The sequence below is a fragment of the Myzus persicae genome, unplaced genomic scaffold, assembly GCF_001856785.1.
Source record: "Myzus persicae strain clone G006 unplaced genomic scaffold, MPER_G0061.0, whole genome shotgun sequence".
Classification (NCBI taxonomy): Eukaryota; Metazoa; Arthropoda; class Insecta; order Hemiptera; family Aphididae; genus Myzus; species Myzus persicae.
The window spans coordinates 1-18,427 of NW_019103898.1; the positions used below are offsets into that span (position 1 = coordinate 1).

Consider the following 18,427-nt stretch of genomic DNA (forward strand, 5'->3'; position numbering starts at 1 on the left):
TGTCGCGGTCGTTATCGCAACGACCGCGGCGTCTCCATCGACGTCCGCGAGATCGCGACCGAGAACCGGTCTGGCCGTCGCCGGCGGCTAGCGACGGCGGGGTCGGCAGCTTAAGCCGAACCGTCGTCGACGAAACGACACGCGCGTCGATTAAGACGCCGCGGTCGTTGCGATAACGACCGCGACGTTTCTACACCAACATACCTACTATCTAGTAAGTTGGATAATATGAAACAAAAAGTACCAGTGCTTCTTAGTGCATGAGTTATTTATTATTTATGGGCATTGAGCTTTGAGCGTCTATGAAGAAATATAAAACAAAATTTAATAAATAATTCATACCAGCACTGTTGAAGAAGCACTGCTAGTTGTCAAAGTTGATGTTGATTTTAAGTTTTCCTGCTATAGTTGGTCCATTTTACTCAAATTTGAGGTGGATGGTTCATTGCCCACTGTTTCACTTTCAGCTGATTCTATTACAAAATATCAATATTTCAATACAATGAAGACAATCATATTTTGTTTATCATATTAGTTAAACACCCCTTAAAAATTGTCAACTACAATTTATTCTTATTCTGTTTAAACATTAATTCTTTTTCCAGAAGTTCAGCTTCTCACATCATATTGTTTGTAGAATCTGAATCATAAATTGAGATATTTTCTGTCAATCTTGCTTGTAACATATCACCAATTTTCCTAGCTGAATCAGGACTCAGGAGTTAATTTTGTTGGTCCACCCTAAAATACCCCATCGACCGATCGCCTTGATGGAATACTTTCTCATCAGCAGTTTTTTGCAGTGCGGTTAATGTTGTCGTATTTATTTTTCAAGTCTGTAGCTGTATGATGATTTTCGATGATATGACAATTAAATTCATGCTGTATTTTGATCCATACATTTTAATATGGGTTTAATATATTTTCATAAAATAACTAAATGACAGTTTGTTCATTGATCAATATATAAATACAAAAATTGAAAGATAAATTTAAGATTATATTTGGTAAATTATTGTTTCCTCTTACATGGCATTCACAGCATCTGTTTTTAGATTCCCGATCACCGACTTGTACTTGTTGTTTGTTTTGTAGTTGCATTCAATGTAAATTTTTTCTATGCAATATTATTGAAACGTTTGTAATTTCTTATATTTTATGGTTGCCTTTGCCTATTTGCGAATTTGCAATTCAATTATTCAAATTTCTAATATTATAATTATTTGTGTAGATTGGGATCCAATATCACACAAATTATTTATATGCATATAGATATATGTTTATTATTAATTTATAATTTTAACTTTGCGTATTCTGAAAAATCGGTTTACTTTTTCAGAGTCGTAAAAATATTTTCGCCACCTAACATAAGCCAGGGAGGGCTATTCACCCCCTCCCCGAACCACCCCTTAAATACTAACCTTATTAATGTAAACGCACATGACGTCGTGTCAACCAAATAAGAGTAATTTTCTGCTCAATACACGTTTCACAGGAAAAACTCTCACTTCTCGTAGAGATATCTGATTTAATTAGTTATATTTTTACACTGTTAAAAAGAGGATAATTTTGTACGGAGCACATAGGACTCGAAAGAAAAAATGAAGAGGCCTTTTTTATAGTTTTTCCTATGTATTTAAAAAACAGATCGGAATAATAATAATTATCAATTCAAGATTTTGCCATTCAAGATATTGCCTTTCAAGATTTTGCCATTCAACAGTTTAAATATTCAATATCGGTCAGAATTATTGATTCATGATTTCGCCGTTCAAGATATTGCTGTTCAAGATTTTGCTATTCTATGGTTTGCGTATTCAATATTTTGTCGGAATTATTAATTCAAGATTTTGCCGTTCTTGGAAATATTGTTGTCAAGATATCGACGTTCAATGTCTTGAAATTCAAGATTTTGAAGGCCTCCGACTGGTCCTAATTGTAAATGTAAATTGGAGTGTTTTGAAAAATTTACTGATGATGAAAAAGGCAATTTAATAAATGTTTTTAATGCTATTGGGGATAAAGAAAAACAAGATACTTTTTTGGGAGGTCTTATTTCTTTAAAGGATGTGTCTAGGCGTAGACCTAGAAATAATCAAAGAGGAAATAGATCTTGTTCTTGTATCTATAAAATTAGAATTGATGGAACTAATGAAACTGCAGTATGTAAACAAGCTTTTTGCACATTATTTGGAGTAGGAAAATCAATCGTTGAGAGAATTATTTCTAATATTAAATTGAACATTCCAAGCCCAACAGATAAGAGAGGAAAACAAACTTTGAATCGACCCAATAAAATATGTGATCAAATTGTGTTTCAAATAAAATCTCATATAAACAGTTTTCCCAGATGTGTATCTCATTATAGTCGAATGGACAATAGCGAAAAAAGATATTCATCACCTGAATTGAGTGTAAAAAAAATGTATCAAATGTATTTAGAGAAATATGAACATGATTTTTTAGAAAGACAAAGTAAAGGTGAAAAATGTAAACCTAAAGTTAAATATGATTTTTACTGGCAATATTTCAATAAGAATTTTAACTTATCATTTGCCTCCCCAAAGTCAGACACATGTCAAACATGTGACAGACTACAAAATTTAATAAATGCTGAAAAAAATGATTTAATTAAAGCAAATCTACTAGATGAAAAAAAGATACACATAGAAAAGGCTGGGATTTTTTATTCTGATCTGAAAAAAATGTCTAAAGAGGCCAAAACAAATCCTACTCTTGAGGTTCTTTCATTCGACTACCAACAGAACATGCCTCTGCCTCACATACCATCCGGTGATGTTTTTTATAAAAGACAAGTATGGAATTATAACTTTTGCAATCTACTCAGGAAAAACAGGTCAATCATATTTTTTTATGTACGATGAATCTGTAGGAAAAAAAGGTCAGAATGAAGTGATTAGTTTCTTAAATTATTACTTGGAAAATCTACTACACCAAGGTATTCAAACTTTATATCTATTTGCAGATAATTGTAGTTCTCAAAATAAAAACACTGCTTTAATTCATTATTTATATACTATCATTCAATCTGAAGCATTTGGCTTAAAACAAATTAATCAACGATATCCGGAGCCTGGCCACAGCTTCTTACCCTGTGACCGCTGTTTTGGTTTAATTGAACAACAAAAAAGAAAAATTGAACGAGTATATATTCCAAGCACATACCAAGAAATGGTGAAAAACACCTGCGTCAGACGGTTTAATGTTATTAACGTAACTCAACGATTTATTTACAACTTTTCAGAGTATTTGAAACCTTATTTTAAAAAATGCATCACCAACTCGAGTAAAGCTAAGTTCACTATTATGGCATATCGACAAATAGAATATAAAAAAGAAGGATTATTCTGTACCAAAATCCCACACTCTACAAGCACTGACCATTTTATACTTCATAAATCTGTAGTCAATAACTTTAAATATCCAATGGAGAATCTTCCTACATTATACTCTAAACCCCTACAAATTAAAAGAGCAAAACTGTTAGATGTACAAGACTTGGCAGCCAAATATGTACCACCAGAACACCTATGGTTCTACAATCAATTTGAAGAAAATTATGTTGAAAATAATGATGTTCCATGTCTGTCCGATTATAATAACTTATGGTTTGTAACTTTATTATGTTGTTTTTTAACTCTGTTTGGACTGAAATAATTTTATTTTATTGTTTTATTTCTTTTAATATAATATAAGTAAAGAAACTATTATAATGTGATTAATTTATTATTTTGTTTAAAAAGGCTGAAATAGTTTTATTCTATTGTTTGATTTGTTTTATTATATAAGTAAAGTAACTTATAATGTGATTAATTTATTATTTTGTTTAAAAATAATGAAAATATTTTATTTNATTACTTGGAAAATCTACTACACCAAGGTATTCAAACTTTATATCTATTTGCAGATAATTGTAGTTCTCAAAATAAAAACACTGCTTTAATTCATTATTTATATACTATCATTCAATCTGAAGCATTTGGCTTAAAACAAATTAATCAACGATATCCGGAGCCTGGCCACAGCTTCTTACCCTGTGACCGCTGTTTTGGTTTAATTGAACAACAAAAAAGAAAAATTGAACGAGTATATATTCCAAGCACATACCAAGAAATGGTGAAAAACACCTGAGTCAGACGGTTTAATGTTATTAACGTAACTCAACGATTTATTTACAACTTTTCAGAGTATTTGAAACCTTATTTTAAAAAATGCATCACCAACTCGAGTAAAGCTAAGTTCACTATTATGGCATATCGACAAATAGAATATAAAAAAGAAGGATTATTCTGTACCACAATCCCACACTCTACAAGCACTGACCATTTTATACTTCATAAATCTGTAGTCAATAACTTTAAATATCCAATGGAGAATCTTCCTACATTATACTCTAAACCCCTACAAATTAAAAGGGCAAAACTGTTAGATGTACAAGACTTAGCAGCCAAATATGTACCACCAGAACACCTATGGTTCTACAATCAATTTGAAGAAAATTATGTTGAAAATAATGATGTTCCATGTCTGTCCAATTATGAAGATTAATAACTTATGGTTTGTAACTTTATTATGTTGTTTTTTAACTCTGTTTGGACTGAAATAATTTTTTTATTAGTTGATTTATTTTATTACATAAGTAAAGTAACTTATAATGTGATTATTTTATTATTTTGTTTCAAAACACTGAAATTATTTTATTGTTTTATTTCTTTTAATATATAAGTAAAGTAACTATTATAATGTGATTAATTTATTATTTTGTTTAAAAAGGCTGAAATAGTTTTATTTTATTGTTTGATTTGTTTTATTATATAAGTAAAGTAACTTATAATGTGATTAATTTATTATTTTGTTTAAAAATAATGAAAATATTTTATTTTATTGTTTGATTTCCTTTACCATATAGGTACCTAAGTGAAGTTTTGTACTATTAGAATAACTATAATACTGATAACATTGCATTTTAAATTAATTAACAGTTTTTTAGGAAAGTTTTACTCATTTTTTTTTACGGTGTTCTATTTTCTGTGCATAAGTGGCATTTAGAGGAGCACAAACAGTCAGTAGAAAAATATTGAGAAGGTAAACTGTTCAATTTGTTCCCTCCTAAGTTTAAGAAGTTAATTTTTGCTCCCCTCCCCCCTAAAAATAATAAATTAGAGCCGATTATACTATGAACAAAAAGTATGCAATTTACAGAAAAGATTTTTTTAAAAAAATGTTTTTATGGTTATCTTATTCAGCCTTGTTACCCAGTACCTAAGTTATGGTTGAAGTTCCATTGTGATACATATCTACAACTTTTAAAGTTATAGTGAGCCCTTAATATTTTAAACTTTTCTGTTAATCGCTTAAACTGTATGGGTATATTATTTTAATTTGACTCCGTTTGGTGTAACAACCAGATAAGTCCATGCCCACTTAAACTTAAGAAAATATTATAAAAAAAACTAATCAAAGCTAAAACTTAAAAATAATATATTGATATAGACCAACACTTTAACTTTACAATTTTTTTGAAATTTTTTTAATATCTCTGTTTTAAATGTAACAAAACTTGTTATAAGCCTCTCCTGTAAAATTTAAAAAATGTGACTTGTCTGGTTGTTGCACTGAACCCTTCAATTATTTTACTCGTTTTGTATCTGCGGTTGGATGCCGACTATGCCACGATTTTTGCTCACTTTCAGGCACCGAATCGACCAGTCTAACCATCTCGTCGTAATGTGACAAAAATGTACATTGTACAATAAGTTTTTTCGAATGGGTTCTGTAGCAGACGCACTGCTCTAAAATCGACCAGTTACAGTCACAACACCTGAAAACATGAAGACGGTGGCGCTATCTCTTGTCAACGATAGAAATCAGTATGCCTGGCGACTATCGATGCAATTAAGCATTTCAGATAGGTCGCTGTGTCTCGTGCTGAAACGAATGAATTATAAAGTTTATCGCGAAGAGGACCCGCATACCATAAGATTTTGTGGGCAGATGAGGTGATTTTAAAATTGAATGGTTCAATCAATAGACACAATTGTGTTTATTGGAGTATGGAGAACCCAAACGTTTGCATTCAGAAACACCTGAACTTACTGGTCGTGTGTGTTTTTGTCAGAATTCACGCCAGACGGTTAGTCGGGCAGCACTTTTTTGACAACACTGTTACTGGGCAAACCTACCTGAAAATGCTGGAGAACCTACGTGGGCAGACAGATGAAGACCCCGAACTGGCAAACATTGTCCATTTCATGCAAGTCTGCGCCTCACCTCACTACGCGCTCATTGTGCGTTAGTTTTTGGATGCGTGTTTTGGTGATTGCATTGGCGGGCGTGGAGAAATTGATTGGCCAGCAAGATCTTGTGACCTAACACAATGCAATCTCTTCCTCTGGGACCTTCTGAAGGATCGAGTCTTTGCCAAGCATCTGCTCACACTCCCAGACTTGAGAAAAATCATCGAGGAAGAATTTAATGAACTCCGGATACAGGTCAAGATCCTGCGCCACACCTCCCGAGAGCTCTCGTTGTCACAGTTGCATCAAAAAGATGGTCATCAGTTTGAACATAAACAGTGATTCTTTGTAATTAATAAATGCAAACAAAATCTGTCTTTGTAATTAATAAATACAAACAAAATCTGTAATCTATAATATCTAATAAGTCTATATACAATATAATTTTATATTTGTTGCAATTCCTTTGTCGTATAAATTAAGGAACCGCTTTTTGCTACAACCTGTATATTATACAACATGACATAGGTATATTATGTAAGCAAAATTATAATCTATTATAATATATTTATGACATTACATATTATGTATACAACATTTATTTTGTATCTGCTAAGTATCTGAAGTTTCCATCTTCGTCGTCCGAGTCATTGCCTATGGTCAGAACACATGGTTGAATTTCTGTAGTCATGGAATCATCGACCATGTCATCCAATCTCCAAGAGCTTTTTCTTCTTCTTTTACGACATGATTACATACATTTTTTCCACGTGTCAAGACTAACTCTGTCCATTCCTTCATTCATTTATGTTTTGATGTCCTATAGCTTAAACATTTTGTTATTGTCTGTGACATTTTTTTACTGCAGCTCATGCGAGTTCAATGTTGTTGTGCTCGCAATATTAAGGATGTTATCTAAGCACAATTTTGCTAGCCTTCACCATTTCATCAATGTCATACTTGTTGTACATTTGTTTTATTTTTTGTACAACCCTTAGCAATTCTGCCATTGTGCTCTCAATTACCTCCTCTTTACTCCGAAACCAAGCTATGATTTCGTGTTATCTCCAATTAGTAGTTGGGCATTTCTCCATTTTTACCGTTTAATAAGGAGGGTTGTCCATCACGATAGCAACATTCTATTTGGGTCTGGGCAAAACCCATTAAAATCAATCACGAAAAGCACAGGAGACATCCGGGAACAAATATATCATGGGAACCGATGGCCGATGGGGTGAACTATTAATTGTTTACCATTTTCAGGATTTACTGCTCCAGTTGAAAGCCCCTCAGAAGATGCTATTCGAGCTGATCTCATGTCTTGTTGAACCACACTTAACCATTAATATCTCAGGTGTTCACTCAAGTCTCGTCTAAATAGTAAATGAGCCGATCTTCTACCCAATATCGTAAGAATTTCGAATCGACTAAATTCGTGACTTTTTTTGGATTCAAAAATTCATAAAAAAATTTACTGTTTAAACCTAAGATTTAAAAATTATAATTCAACACAATATTCTCCATATGTTTTCTACCATTCTAAAACTATATTAGAAAGTCAAGCTAATATTTTATGAGCATTTAAAATTTGAAATTGGATATTCTGATATTCAACCGTAATTCCACGATTTCTTGAAGAACGAATTTCTTATTTTGTTTTAATAAAAAAACATTATTTTGTACTTACAATTTGTCATGTTCATTTTATTAAAAATAAGGATTAAAAATATAAAACAAAGTTTCTTATTAATAGTTAATATTGAAATCAAACAATTTATTAACAACAATTTTTTATGGACATTTCAAGTTGAAATTTAGACAAAATTAGATATTTTATTAATCATTTTATTCATTTTAAAGTATTTTTAGTAGGTAGATACTTAAAACGCTTAAAGTATCTAATTACAGTAAAATAAAATAGTTTGATAAAACAATATAATATACAACTAGGTTTGTTGAAAAGAATATGAAAAAGCTAGTTTTTAAAATAAAATCAGTATGTAACCAAATGTCTATACCAGAGGTATTCAAACTTATTCATCCCACGGCTCCTTTAAGTCTTCTCAAAATGTTGACGGCTCCCAAATTATAAATGACAAAAAATTCAATGTTTATATTATTGTAATTTATATTTTACAATTTATTTACCATATTACATATATCAAATAAATTAAAGCTATATTTAGCGAATGATTGTTGTAGACAATTCGACGTATCTCAACCGGTGTTCCTCAATGATATTAGTAAACGTTTTTCGTAAAAATATTTATTGGTTTTCAATTATACTACGCGGCTCCCTTCGACAACTCCTGCGACACACAGTTTGAATACCTATGGTCTATACTATAAAATCTTCAGTTAATGCGAATTGTGAATACATTTAAAAAGGAACTCTGAAAGAAAACTTATAATAAAGGTAAATTTACCTTTCCTTTTGACTTGTGCTTTGCAGAAGATCTAGTACCATCGGGCGATTGATCCATAATTTAAAAATCGTTCAAATAAATCAATAAATAAAGTCACACAGCAAATACAAACAGTAATGTGATCATGTGCATATGGTAACAAGCAAACAGAAGACAATCGCTCTAGGGTTCAGATCGCAAATGATATTCGGCAAACGTACGAGTATTCAATGGGTAATACAATCCATATTATAGGAGAAAAGAAACATATCAGCCCCTGCAATCCCCTTCCAGACAATGGTTCCAAATATCTAGTGACAATAGACAACGCAGACGCAGAAGTATATTTATGTTTTATTTAGTTCCTTTGCAATTGATATTACATACAAATTCAAATGAAAAAAAGATTTTATGGTTAAATCAAAAGTCTTTATTGATCAGTTACTGTCGTCCGATCATCTTTTTTGTTTTGAAAAAGAAACTACAAATCATATTTTAAAGTATGCAAAAGACGTCGAAAATGAAATTGTTTAAAACGATTAGAGATTAGGCTTAATGACGATTTGGTAAATGTTCGGTATACTATGATACTTAGTATGGTGGATGGCAAAGTCTGTAATGCGTTAACCAATACGTCAAGTGCAACATGTTTTATTTATAAATGCGATCCCACAAATGTGAGCAAATTAGACAGTATGCATGTATTTGAAATGAATGAAGATAATTTTAAGTATGGGTTATCGTCTTTGCTCTAATGGATACAATTTTTGAAACGGATTTTGAATAATAATTACAAATTGAATTCTGTAGAAACTGTTTCGAAAAAGAAAGACGAAATCCAAAAAAGATTTTTCACTGAAATGGGATTGAAAGTAGATAAATTAACAGTTAATTTATCTACTTTCAATTCCATTTCAACTAAAAAAGATGGAAAGGTATTTAACTTTGATTTACAACTAACTACTAATTCCAATAGACGAAGACGAGTCCCTTGCCAATATGATGAAAAATCAAGAGATCAAGCATTAGAAGACCCTGTAGTATCCTACAAAGTAAATACATACTTTGTGATTTTGGATATTATCTCTGCAGATTTGAAAAAAAGATTTAATGATAATTACATTGAAGTAGCAAAAGATTTATACTTGTTAACCCCAAAATGTGTTTCAAATATAATGGAAAAATCAAGTTTTCCATTAGATGCTTTTGTTTCAATCTGTAAAGTTTACAGCAAATATTTAGTCCGAGAAGATGTTATTCGAGAATATAGTCAATTTATTAAATCTAAAATTAATTTAAATTCTGGGATTGTACCTGATTTTGTACATCCTATACCCGAAGAAAACGGTAAAATTTTAATAGGGTGGTTGTTGACCAGACCATTCAAAATGTGGTTCGGCGCCACTGAATTAACTCAAGGATCGGGGACATCTAATACCGGTAATGTGGAGAAACCGTTTTTTAACAACCCCGAAAAAGTAGCCGATATTACTGGTATATATTAAAAATTAATTAATCGAATAATTACGATTTCATCTGTAATTTCTTGGGGTCGTAAAATTGATGCTGAACAATTTGATCACTATGCTAAAATTAAAGCATATTTCTATGTAGGGGTATATAATTGCCATCTGCTATGTACCATCTATATATGAAGTATAATTCACAGAGATGTTGTCACAAAATATTCTTTTTTGCAAACCGGGTTTCTTTCAGAAGAAGCGCAATCTCAATTAAGACTATAAAAGATACCGCGAACACCATACAAGAAAATCTTCACGAATAAATACGAATTTAGACTTATTGCATTTTCTTCTCATTTCTTCCGATCCTCTTATAATGTTCAAAAGAACTGTAACTAAAAATCCTAAAACTGAACTATCAATTAATGCATTGGATTTATTAGATGCTTCTAAAGAAAAATATAAGGAAAGTGATTCAGACACGATTTACATTCCGAAACAGATTCAGAATAAAATTAAAACATATTGGAAAACAAACACAAAAATACATTTACATATTAAGTAGAAGTATAGTATTATTATGTATATTAAGTATTTTATGTTATTATAAATTGTATTATTCTGTTATATTAAAATATAATATTTTGCGACCAAAATGACTTATAAAATATTTTTCTATAATTCATATAATAATAAAATTATTAAAATACAAATTGCTTAAATAGCATAATAAAAGTAAAATAAACTATTTCCAATTCAATATTATGTTGTTATTTATTATTATAGGCACTTACTCAATTTCTGAAACTTTTGGATTTATATTTTATGAAACAATTATATTTGCCACCTATAAAGGCGATCGAGACCACTGTGCGCTGACGTAAATTGATCGGTGGATTGATTATTCTCTCGTGGAATAGACTATAGTCACAATAGTATCTAATAACCTTGATCACGGACATCATATTTTAATGAGATATTATAACCAATATTAACCTGTGCCCAAAAACTCTCTAATAACAGTAACTGTATCATTGAGTACTTGCCGAATGCAGCATTTTTTTCTAATACCACTATAACAGTATGTGTAACTGTTATTTTTTCCGTGACGATACTAGCTTGCAACAGTTGCAGAAATTGATATAAGTTGCCATCGCCCCAGAATAGACATTCCGTGAGAACTCAAAATCTGTTAAATTTGTTGGAAAACCGGTGTACCCATGAACATAACAAAAATGTACAATTCTTTTTACTGGTTTCACTAATAAAAAAGTTAGCACTTTTACTTATATTTGTATTATAATACATGTTTTTATCGCCTTTACAGTGTTTATAAGACATATAATTGCCTTTGTTCGGAAGTACAGTATTGCTAGAAAAATAGAATGATGGGAATTATCTTTCTACCGACAGCACTGGTTTTCCAACAGGTGTTGCAAATCTGTCTCCCATAAGAACCCATGTGAAACTCAAACGTGTCCCTTCTGGTTATTCTGTCTCATCTCGAGCATAAACCTAACCAACTACATTTAGACCTCATACGTAATAATCTACCACAATATTATGTAACTTACAAGATACAATCAGTACATACAAAAATAAAACAATAATTACAAAAGGTTTGTGTGAGGCCAGTCAGCTATTTCTATCATGAAGCGATGTATATGTGTGTAACCTAACCTAACCAGTCGGCGGCCCTAGGTTAAAATAAAAATAAATGTATGATAACGCGTTTACTCTCAAGTTTCTATAACTGTAAAAACCAAAAATTATTAATTATATTTTTACAATGCATAATAAGTGAATAATTAGAAAACTTAGTATGGTCTTGGTGTAACTGTATGACTACTATATAACTACTAGATCTTGTAGTACTCGTTTTTACCGCCCATCAACCGCGATTGTAATCAAAATCTGCCGCTGTACAGGGAAGTAAGACTCATAACTCATTAATTTAAAATACTTAGGTTTCTTGAAAAACTTAGTTTCGTATTTTCAATAATACGGCGTACTAATTGAAATTATTATGATACAACAACTTTTAGTTGCCTACACAAAATCACTCATCTAATATTCAAATTTTAGCGAATGAGTAGAAAATTAGTTCACAACAATTTTAATAATTATGTTTACTCTAAATCCACTCAATAAACAACTGGAAATACGAACATTTTTTTGGTGCCTTTTAAAGACGTTACATATTTATTCAACAATGATTATATTAGTAAATTGTACTAAAATGTTAGATCTGAATATCAAAAGCTACAAAATCAATTTGAAAAAGATTAAAAATGTTTTTTTTATTTTTTTTAAGTTCAAAGTAGTTGAGTCCTGAAGTAAATTATTCTGAATATTGTTAGATGCTTTCATGAAATCAGAGTTGTGGGTTGGACAATTCTTCGCGGTTTAACCGGATATCCTTACAATTTTTCCACCATCTATACCAAGGTCGAATATTGTCTCTGATTATCATAAATACTGTAAATGTATAGCCGACAATTGTAACTGTAATGAATGCGACAGCCAAGCAAAGTCCAAATATATCCATTGAACTGTAAATTAATTTAATTCACCGATAGATGTTTTTTTCTTTTGTTATAATACTTAATGTAACAATCTGAATATAACAATCAATGTACCTTAGGGTGAGTGAACCTATGGTGAAATGTAAAATAAATCAAATCTAGCGCAACTAACATTTTCTTTTTGGTAACCAATGAGTTTTAACAAATTAAAAACTATGGTTCGACAAACAATAGTGAAATAATACATAAGTTGTAAGTTATTCATAAGGACAGTTTCGTGCCTATAATAAAATATGGTGGTGAGGCATTGTAAACTCTCCTGGTGTTAATGACATATAAACTCTACGGATGGTATACTCTCCCGGCACTATTCCAGTAGGTACTACCTAAAGGTACACAACTATCCCAAGTCCGTAATAACATCGGTTATAAATTATATCATTATATAATAATATATTGTATTTAAATTATATATACTATATTATCTTTTATCCTCTATATTTTATTTCAAATAAGTTTAGAAAAACTCACAACGGAAATTAAAAAAATGGTAACTAAAAGACGTTTTTAATTTAATACCCTTGTGCACTGGGGAAGGATATTAATCGGTACATAAATGCACGTGACATGGTATTCGAAGAAAATCATGCACCATCTCTAGTTGAATACATATTCACTGGATTAACTTGGGGAGGGTAACTGATAAGATATAAAAATGTATCTAAGTGAACATTTATTAAAAGTTATTTAACAGAAATAATTATAATAATTATAATAATTATTATTAATTATTATAATTATTATAATTTAACCTTTGAAGATTCAACCACAACATCAAGTTTGCAAATATAATTAAATTGAATTAAAATTAGTAATGGTGGATGTTAAAGAATATCGTCATAGACTAGACAAATTATATTATAAATTATGTATCCTCAGCACACTTAACAAAGCAGAGTCGAAAGCAAAAATAATACAAGAGACATTCAAAGAACAAACGTTGACAAATTTTATAAAATAATTAATAATAGCTGTATGAAAGACAATAATAAAAGTGTAAAATCCAAAAACCCCTTAACACGTTGACGGACAGTCACTGCTATAGCATTCATACTAATATAAGTCTTAAAATAGCATAACCACTATAGCAGTCATGTTAGTAATAAGTTTATCGTTTGAGGACAAATGTAATGTCCGTTTAAGGCTTATAGTCTGGTGAGGCAAAATGAAACAGATGAAGTATAAAAATAGATTTTCCATTTTACCATTTGAATTGTCTATTATTTTTCACCTATCATTTTATAGATATAACAAATGTACTTATATAGTTAAACTAGCTGATCCCGTGCACTTAGTTGCCCGTTGAAATTGCCAAATCTATATATGAGACTCACTTGCTATAATGCGAGCAGTATATTATCAGGTAGGATATTATATTGTATTATATTATTATTATCGTACCTGTCTGGTGTACTCATATACTATGTATGAATAGTATTTTTTATTTTTATTTTAATTTTTATTTAGACTGTGGATACGCCGATGAACAACTACAAATGCAACTCAGCCATCTTAGTAGGCAATGTGTGAAAATTTGATTAGTTATTTTTTTATTTTTTACTAATAACTAATATAACACATTCGCTTGGATATTGAAATTGTTTGGAAAGTGTTCCAGTTGAAGTAAATGAGCTGTCAAAATACCTCCCCTTATTAATATGATCGGAAATAATTTCAATCATCCTACTCCCCGTCAAAAATGTTGCACTTGACGAATCTATAATGCTCTAGAGAGGCCGTTTAATATCTATATATATAAAATAGTAAGCTCACTGACTGTGAAATCAACGCACAGCTCAAACCATTGGACGGACCGGGCTGAAATTTGGCATACACATAGCTATTATGATGAAGGCGTGCGCTAAGAAAGGATTTTTGGAAATTCAACACCTAAGAGGTTTAAAAAGGGTAAAAGTGGTAAAAATTGAAAACGTTTTTTGTTCTGATTTTTTTGGAAATATAGTATACATAGTTTATTCCACAAATAAACATTGTCTATAAACTTTATTTGTGTGAAATTAAACTCCTAAAGGGGGTTAATAGGGTTGAAAAGTGTAAAAATAGAAAAAGCCGCCTAGCCAAAACCATTGTAATTCATTAAGGAAAAAATTTAATTAATTAAAAATTATAAAATTAAAATTAATGAAGTAAATCAAGGATGCTCCCTGAAGTCCGATTTTAATGGATGTATTCGTCGTTATCTGGACTATGTTTATTAGGAAACACTATCAACAACTATATTTTGTCTACAATTCCAGGACATAGAAAAGGTGTCAGACCACAAAAAGTATGTATAATTCAATTTCACTTAAAATTAAGAATGTTATTATTTATTAAAATGTTATACAGTACAACCTCATTAATCCGGAATATATAGGGCTCTAGGTTGTCCAAATTATTGAAAGTCCGGATTAAACAAAATAACCAAAAATCGTAAATTAGAAATTAAAAAAAAAATGTATTGGATATTAATTTATTATACAAGTTTCTAACTGAATATAAATACATATGTATATCTTACAATTTTAACCTAAAAATACATGAAACATAATTGTATTAAAATCATTACACACTTAATATAGTACATATTAAGGCTCACATTCATTACTCACACTTGTCACGCTTACTGGTTTAAAAAACTGCTAATCTTTAGTTGTCTTTCTTTCACATGGATTTCTTTAATGATTAACTCACGAAGATGCCTTAAATGTTAATAATACTCAGATATGTTTTCATTGTTGTTATCTTCAACGTATTTAATGGCAATGTTTAGATGATCTTTTTTTGGCTTAGGGTTAACATTATCGTCTACTTCATCCTGATCATATTCATCCGTTTCAGAGCTTTCTGCAGCGGTCACACTTTCAACAATCTCCTCCTCTGTTAAAATATGATAACCTAATAAACTTAGATCACATTCATCTACTTCTAGCCACAATTCAATGTCTTCCAGTGTAGCTGAATTCTCACCTCCTTGGTGGAAAATGTTGTGAAAATCGTCTGTTTTTAATTCAGCCGTATCTGGTTCAATGTCTTTATTTATTAAAAGTTTTTTCCACGAGTTAATCAAAGTTGAATGTTGTATATCTTTGACAGCAGATGCAAAATTGTAAATTATGGATCTCATATTGTAATCTTTGACATTCTGTAGCGTTTTATAACCTCTTCTATCCTCTTCTCAGGTAGCTGGTTTCTCGACTTCTAAAATTTCATTTAAAAGCTTCTTTTTGTATATGTAATTGTGTAGATGACGCCTTGATCCATAGGCTGAATCAGAGAAGTTGTGTTTGCTGGCAAAAACATGCACGTGATCTTTTTATCATCACTAGTAAGCTGTTCAACTTGTGGATGTGCTGGACAATTGTCTAGTACAGTGGTTCCCAAGCTCTTCTATTCTACGCCCCCTTTATATATTTTCAAAAATCTCGCGCCCCCCCCCTCTTTTTAAATTGAAAACAAATTGATCATATTTTTTTGTGTTCTTTAAAAATAAACTTTAAATTATTCGGAATGACTACTTTTTTATTGATGTTAATAATAATAATAATAATGGTAAATAAAAAAATACATAATGAAATTAGATGTTAATAATAATAATAATAATGGTAAATAAAAAAATACATAATGAAATTAATAAATAATGTTAATGCTGACAACACTTTTCCTTGGACAGTTTTTTTATGTTCGGCTCAATATTTGATAATGAACACTTTAAGTCAGATGCGACATCTAAACGATTTCTGTTTGTTTTTTATAACTGCCATGCTGGAGAACCCAGATTCACACAAATATGTAGATGAAAATTGTACAAGGACTTTTAAAGCTTCATTTGAAATTTCAGGATAAATAGGTTGGTATTTTACCCAAAATTCTTCCAAAGAGCTACCACTGTTAAAATCAATTTTCGCCCGTGAATCGTTCTTCAGCTCGATTGCCTGTTCTTGAATTATATCTGGCAATGTGTCTACGTTAGTACTGAATGGAGAACTTGTTAACATATATTGCCAACTTTTGTTCGAAAAAATTGGAAAATATCGAGTGAATTCATCAGTCAAACTGTCGAGATGTTTAATCACTATATCTTTCAATCCAGTAGGACAAAATGGTTCTTCTTCATCAGAGAGAAGTTCGTTCAGTCGACGGAAAGACGAAAAATTAGGAGTCTCTTTGTTTACACAGTTTCCACAGTTGTATCTTTTCTAGAAATGAGTTGATAGAATCGTTCGCGATTATGACGTTTATATTCCTCCCTAGTAATTTGAGATTTAGGTTATTAATAGTCTCAAAAAAATCTGCTAGATATGCGAAGTAGAATGTGAAATTTTCATCAGTAAAATTTTCCCGAAGATCGTCTTTTCCTAATTGTAAAAGCATTATTTCGACTTCAGACTTTAATTCGTACAAACGCTCAAGCATATTTCCTTTGGATAACCAACGAACCTCGGTATGGAATAATAAAACAGAATGTTGGGCTGATAGCTCAGAACAAAGAATCTTAAAAAGACGTGAATTAAGAGCACTACTTTTGATGGTATTAACAATTTTTATACATACTTCTAGTACATTTTTAATTTCAAATGGCAGCGTTTTTGCAGCTAAGGCTTGGCGGTGTATTACACAATGAGAACCAATTATTGATGGATTTTTATCTTTTGCAAGCTTCACAAAACCCGATCGTGATCCTAGCATAGCAGGGGCACCGTCTGTACATACACCTACAACATTTTTCCAAGAGAGGCCATTCTGATCAAAAAATATATCGATGGCAGACAAAACGTCACTGAATTTTGAGGTGGAACTTAAGGCCTGGGAAAACATAAGCTCTTCTGCAATAGTCTTTTCATTTATAAAACGGCAGTAAACTAATAGCTGACAACAATTGGCCACATCAGTTGATTCATCACACTGAATTGCAAAGAATACGGAATTTTTTAATTTATGAATCAACTGATTTTGTATGTCCAAAGCTAATTCATCAATGCGTCGTTTGATTGTATTGTCTGAAAGAGATATTTGAGAAACTTTCCTTTTACTTTCTTCACCAAGTACTATTTCAACGGCTTTAAGTATGCTAGGCTTAATTAATGTTTCACCCAATGTATGTGGTTTCTTTTGCTGAGCCACCATAAAGGCGATGTGATATGAAGATTCAATAATTTTTTCATTATTCTGTTGAAATTCTCCGGTTCTGTCAAGTTTCATTTTATTTAAAGAATTTTTTTTAGCAACAAAAAACTCTTTAGGTTTTTCTTTTAGCATCGGATGAGCTGTGGTTAAATGTCGTTCTAGTTGTCTTGGTCGGAGAGCATCGTTACTTAACACAACGTGACAAATAACACACTGTGGCATTTGGATACCATCCTTTTGAATGAACGTGAAACCAAACTTTATATAATCGTCGTTATACAATCTTATTTTCTGTGGAGCCATTATTTTTACGTATGTACACTCGCGACGACTACGTACTACGACACTACGTGCAGTATGCGACTGCAAAACGAAACTAAATCGAGTTTAAACTAATCTAATAGCATTTTCCCTAACATCCTTTTATCGTTCCGATTAATTTACAGCTGATAACGTAGCATAAAACTATTTATAGTCATTATCGGTTATCCATTATTGATACCCGAGAACGGATAAAGAGAACCAGTCTACTAATTTTATTTCTCTACGTTTTAAATAAAAAAAATGTAATCAATAAAAATTGTCTTTCG

General features: G+C 31.0%; 1 protein-coding gene across 1 annotated transcript; it reads right to left on the minus strand.

The window, feature by feature from the left end:
* Nucleotides 1-16,426: 16,426 nt before the first annotated feature.
* On the minus strand, nt 16,427-18,140 carry LOC111036065 (SCAN domain-containing protein 3-like). The gene is made up of 3 exons (XM_022317959.1): nt 17,274-18,140; nt 17,007-17,204; nt 16,427-16,909 (listed from the first exon to the last, which is right to left on the minus strand). Exons 1-3 carry the CDS (start codon nt 18,138-18,140, stop codon nt 16,427-16,429), a joined length of 1,548 nt encoding a protein of 515 aa, XP_022173651.1.
* Between the last annotated feature and the right edge of the window lie 287 nt (nt 18,141-18,427).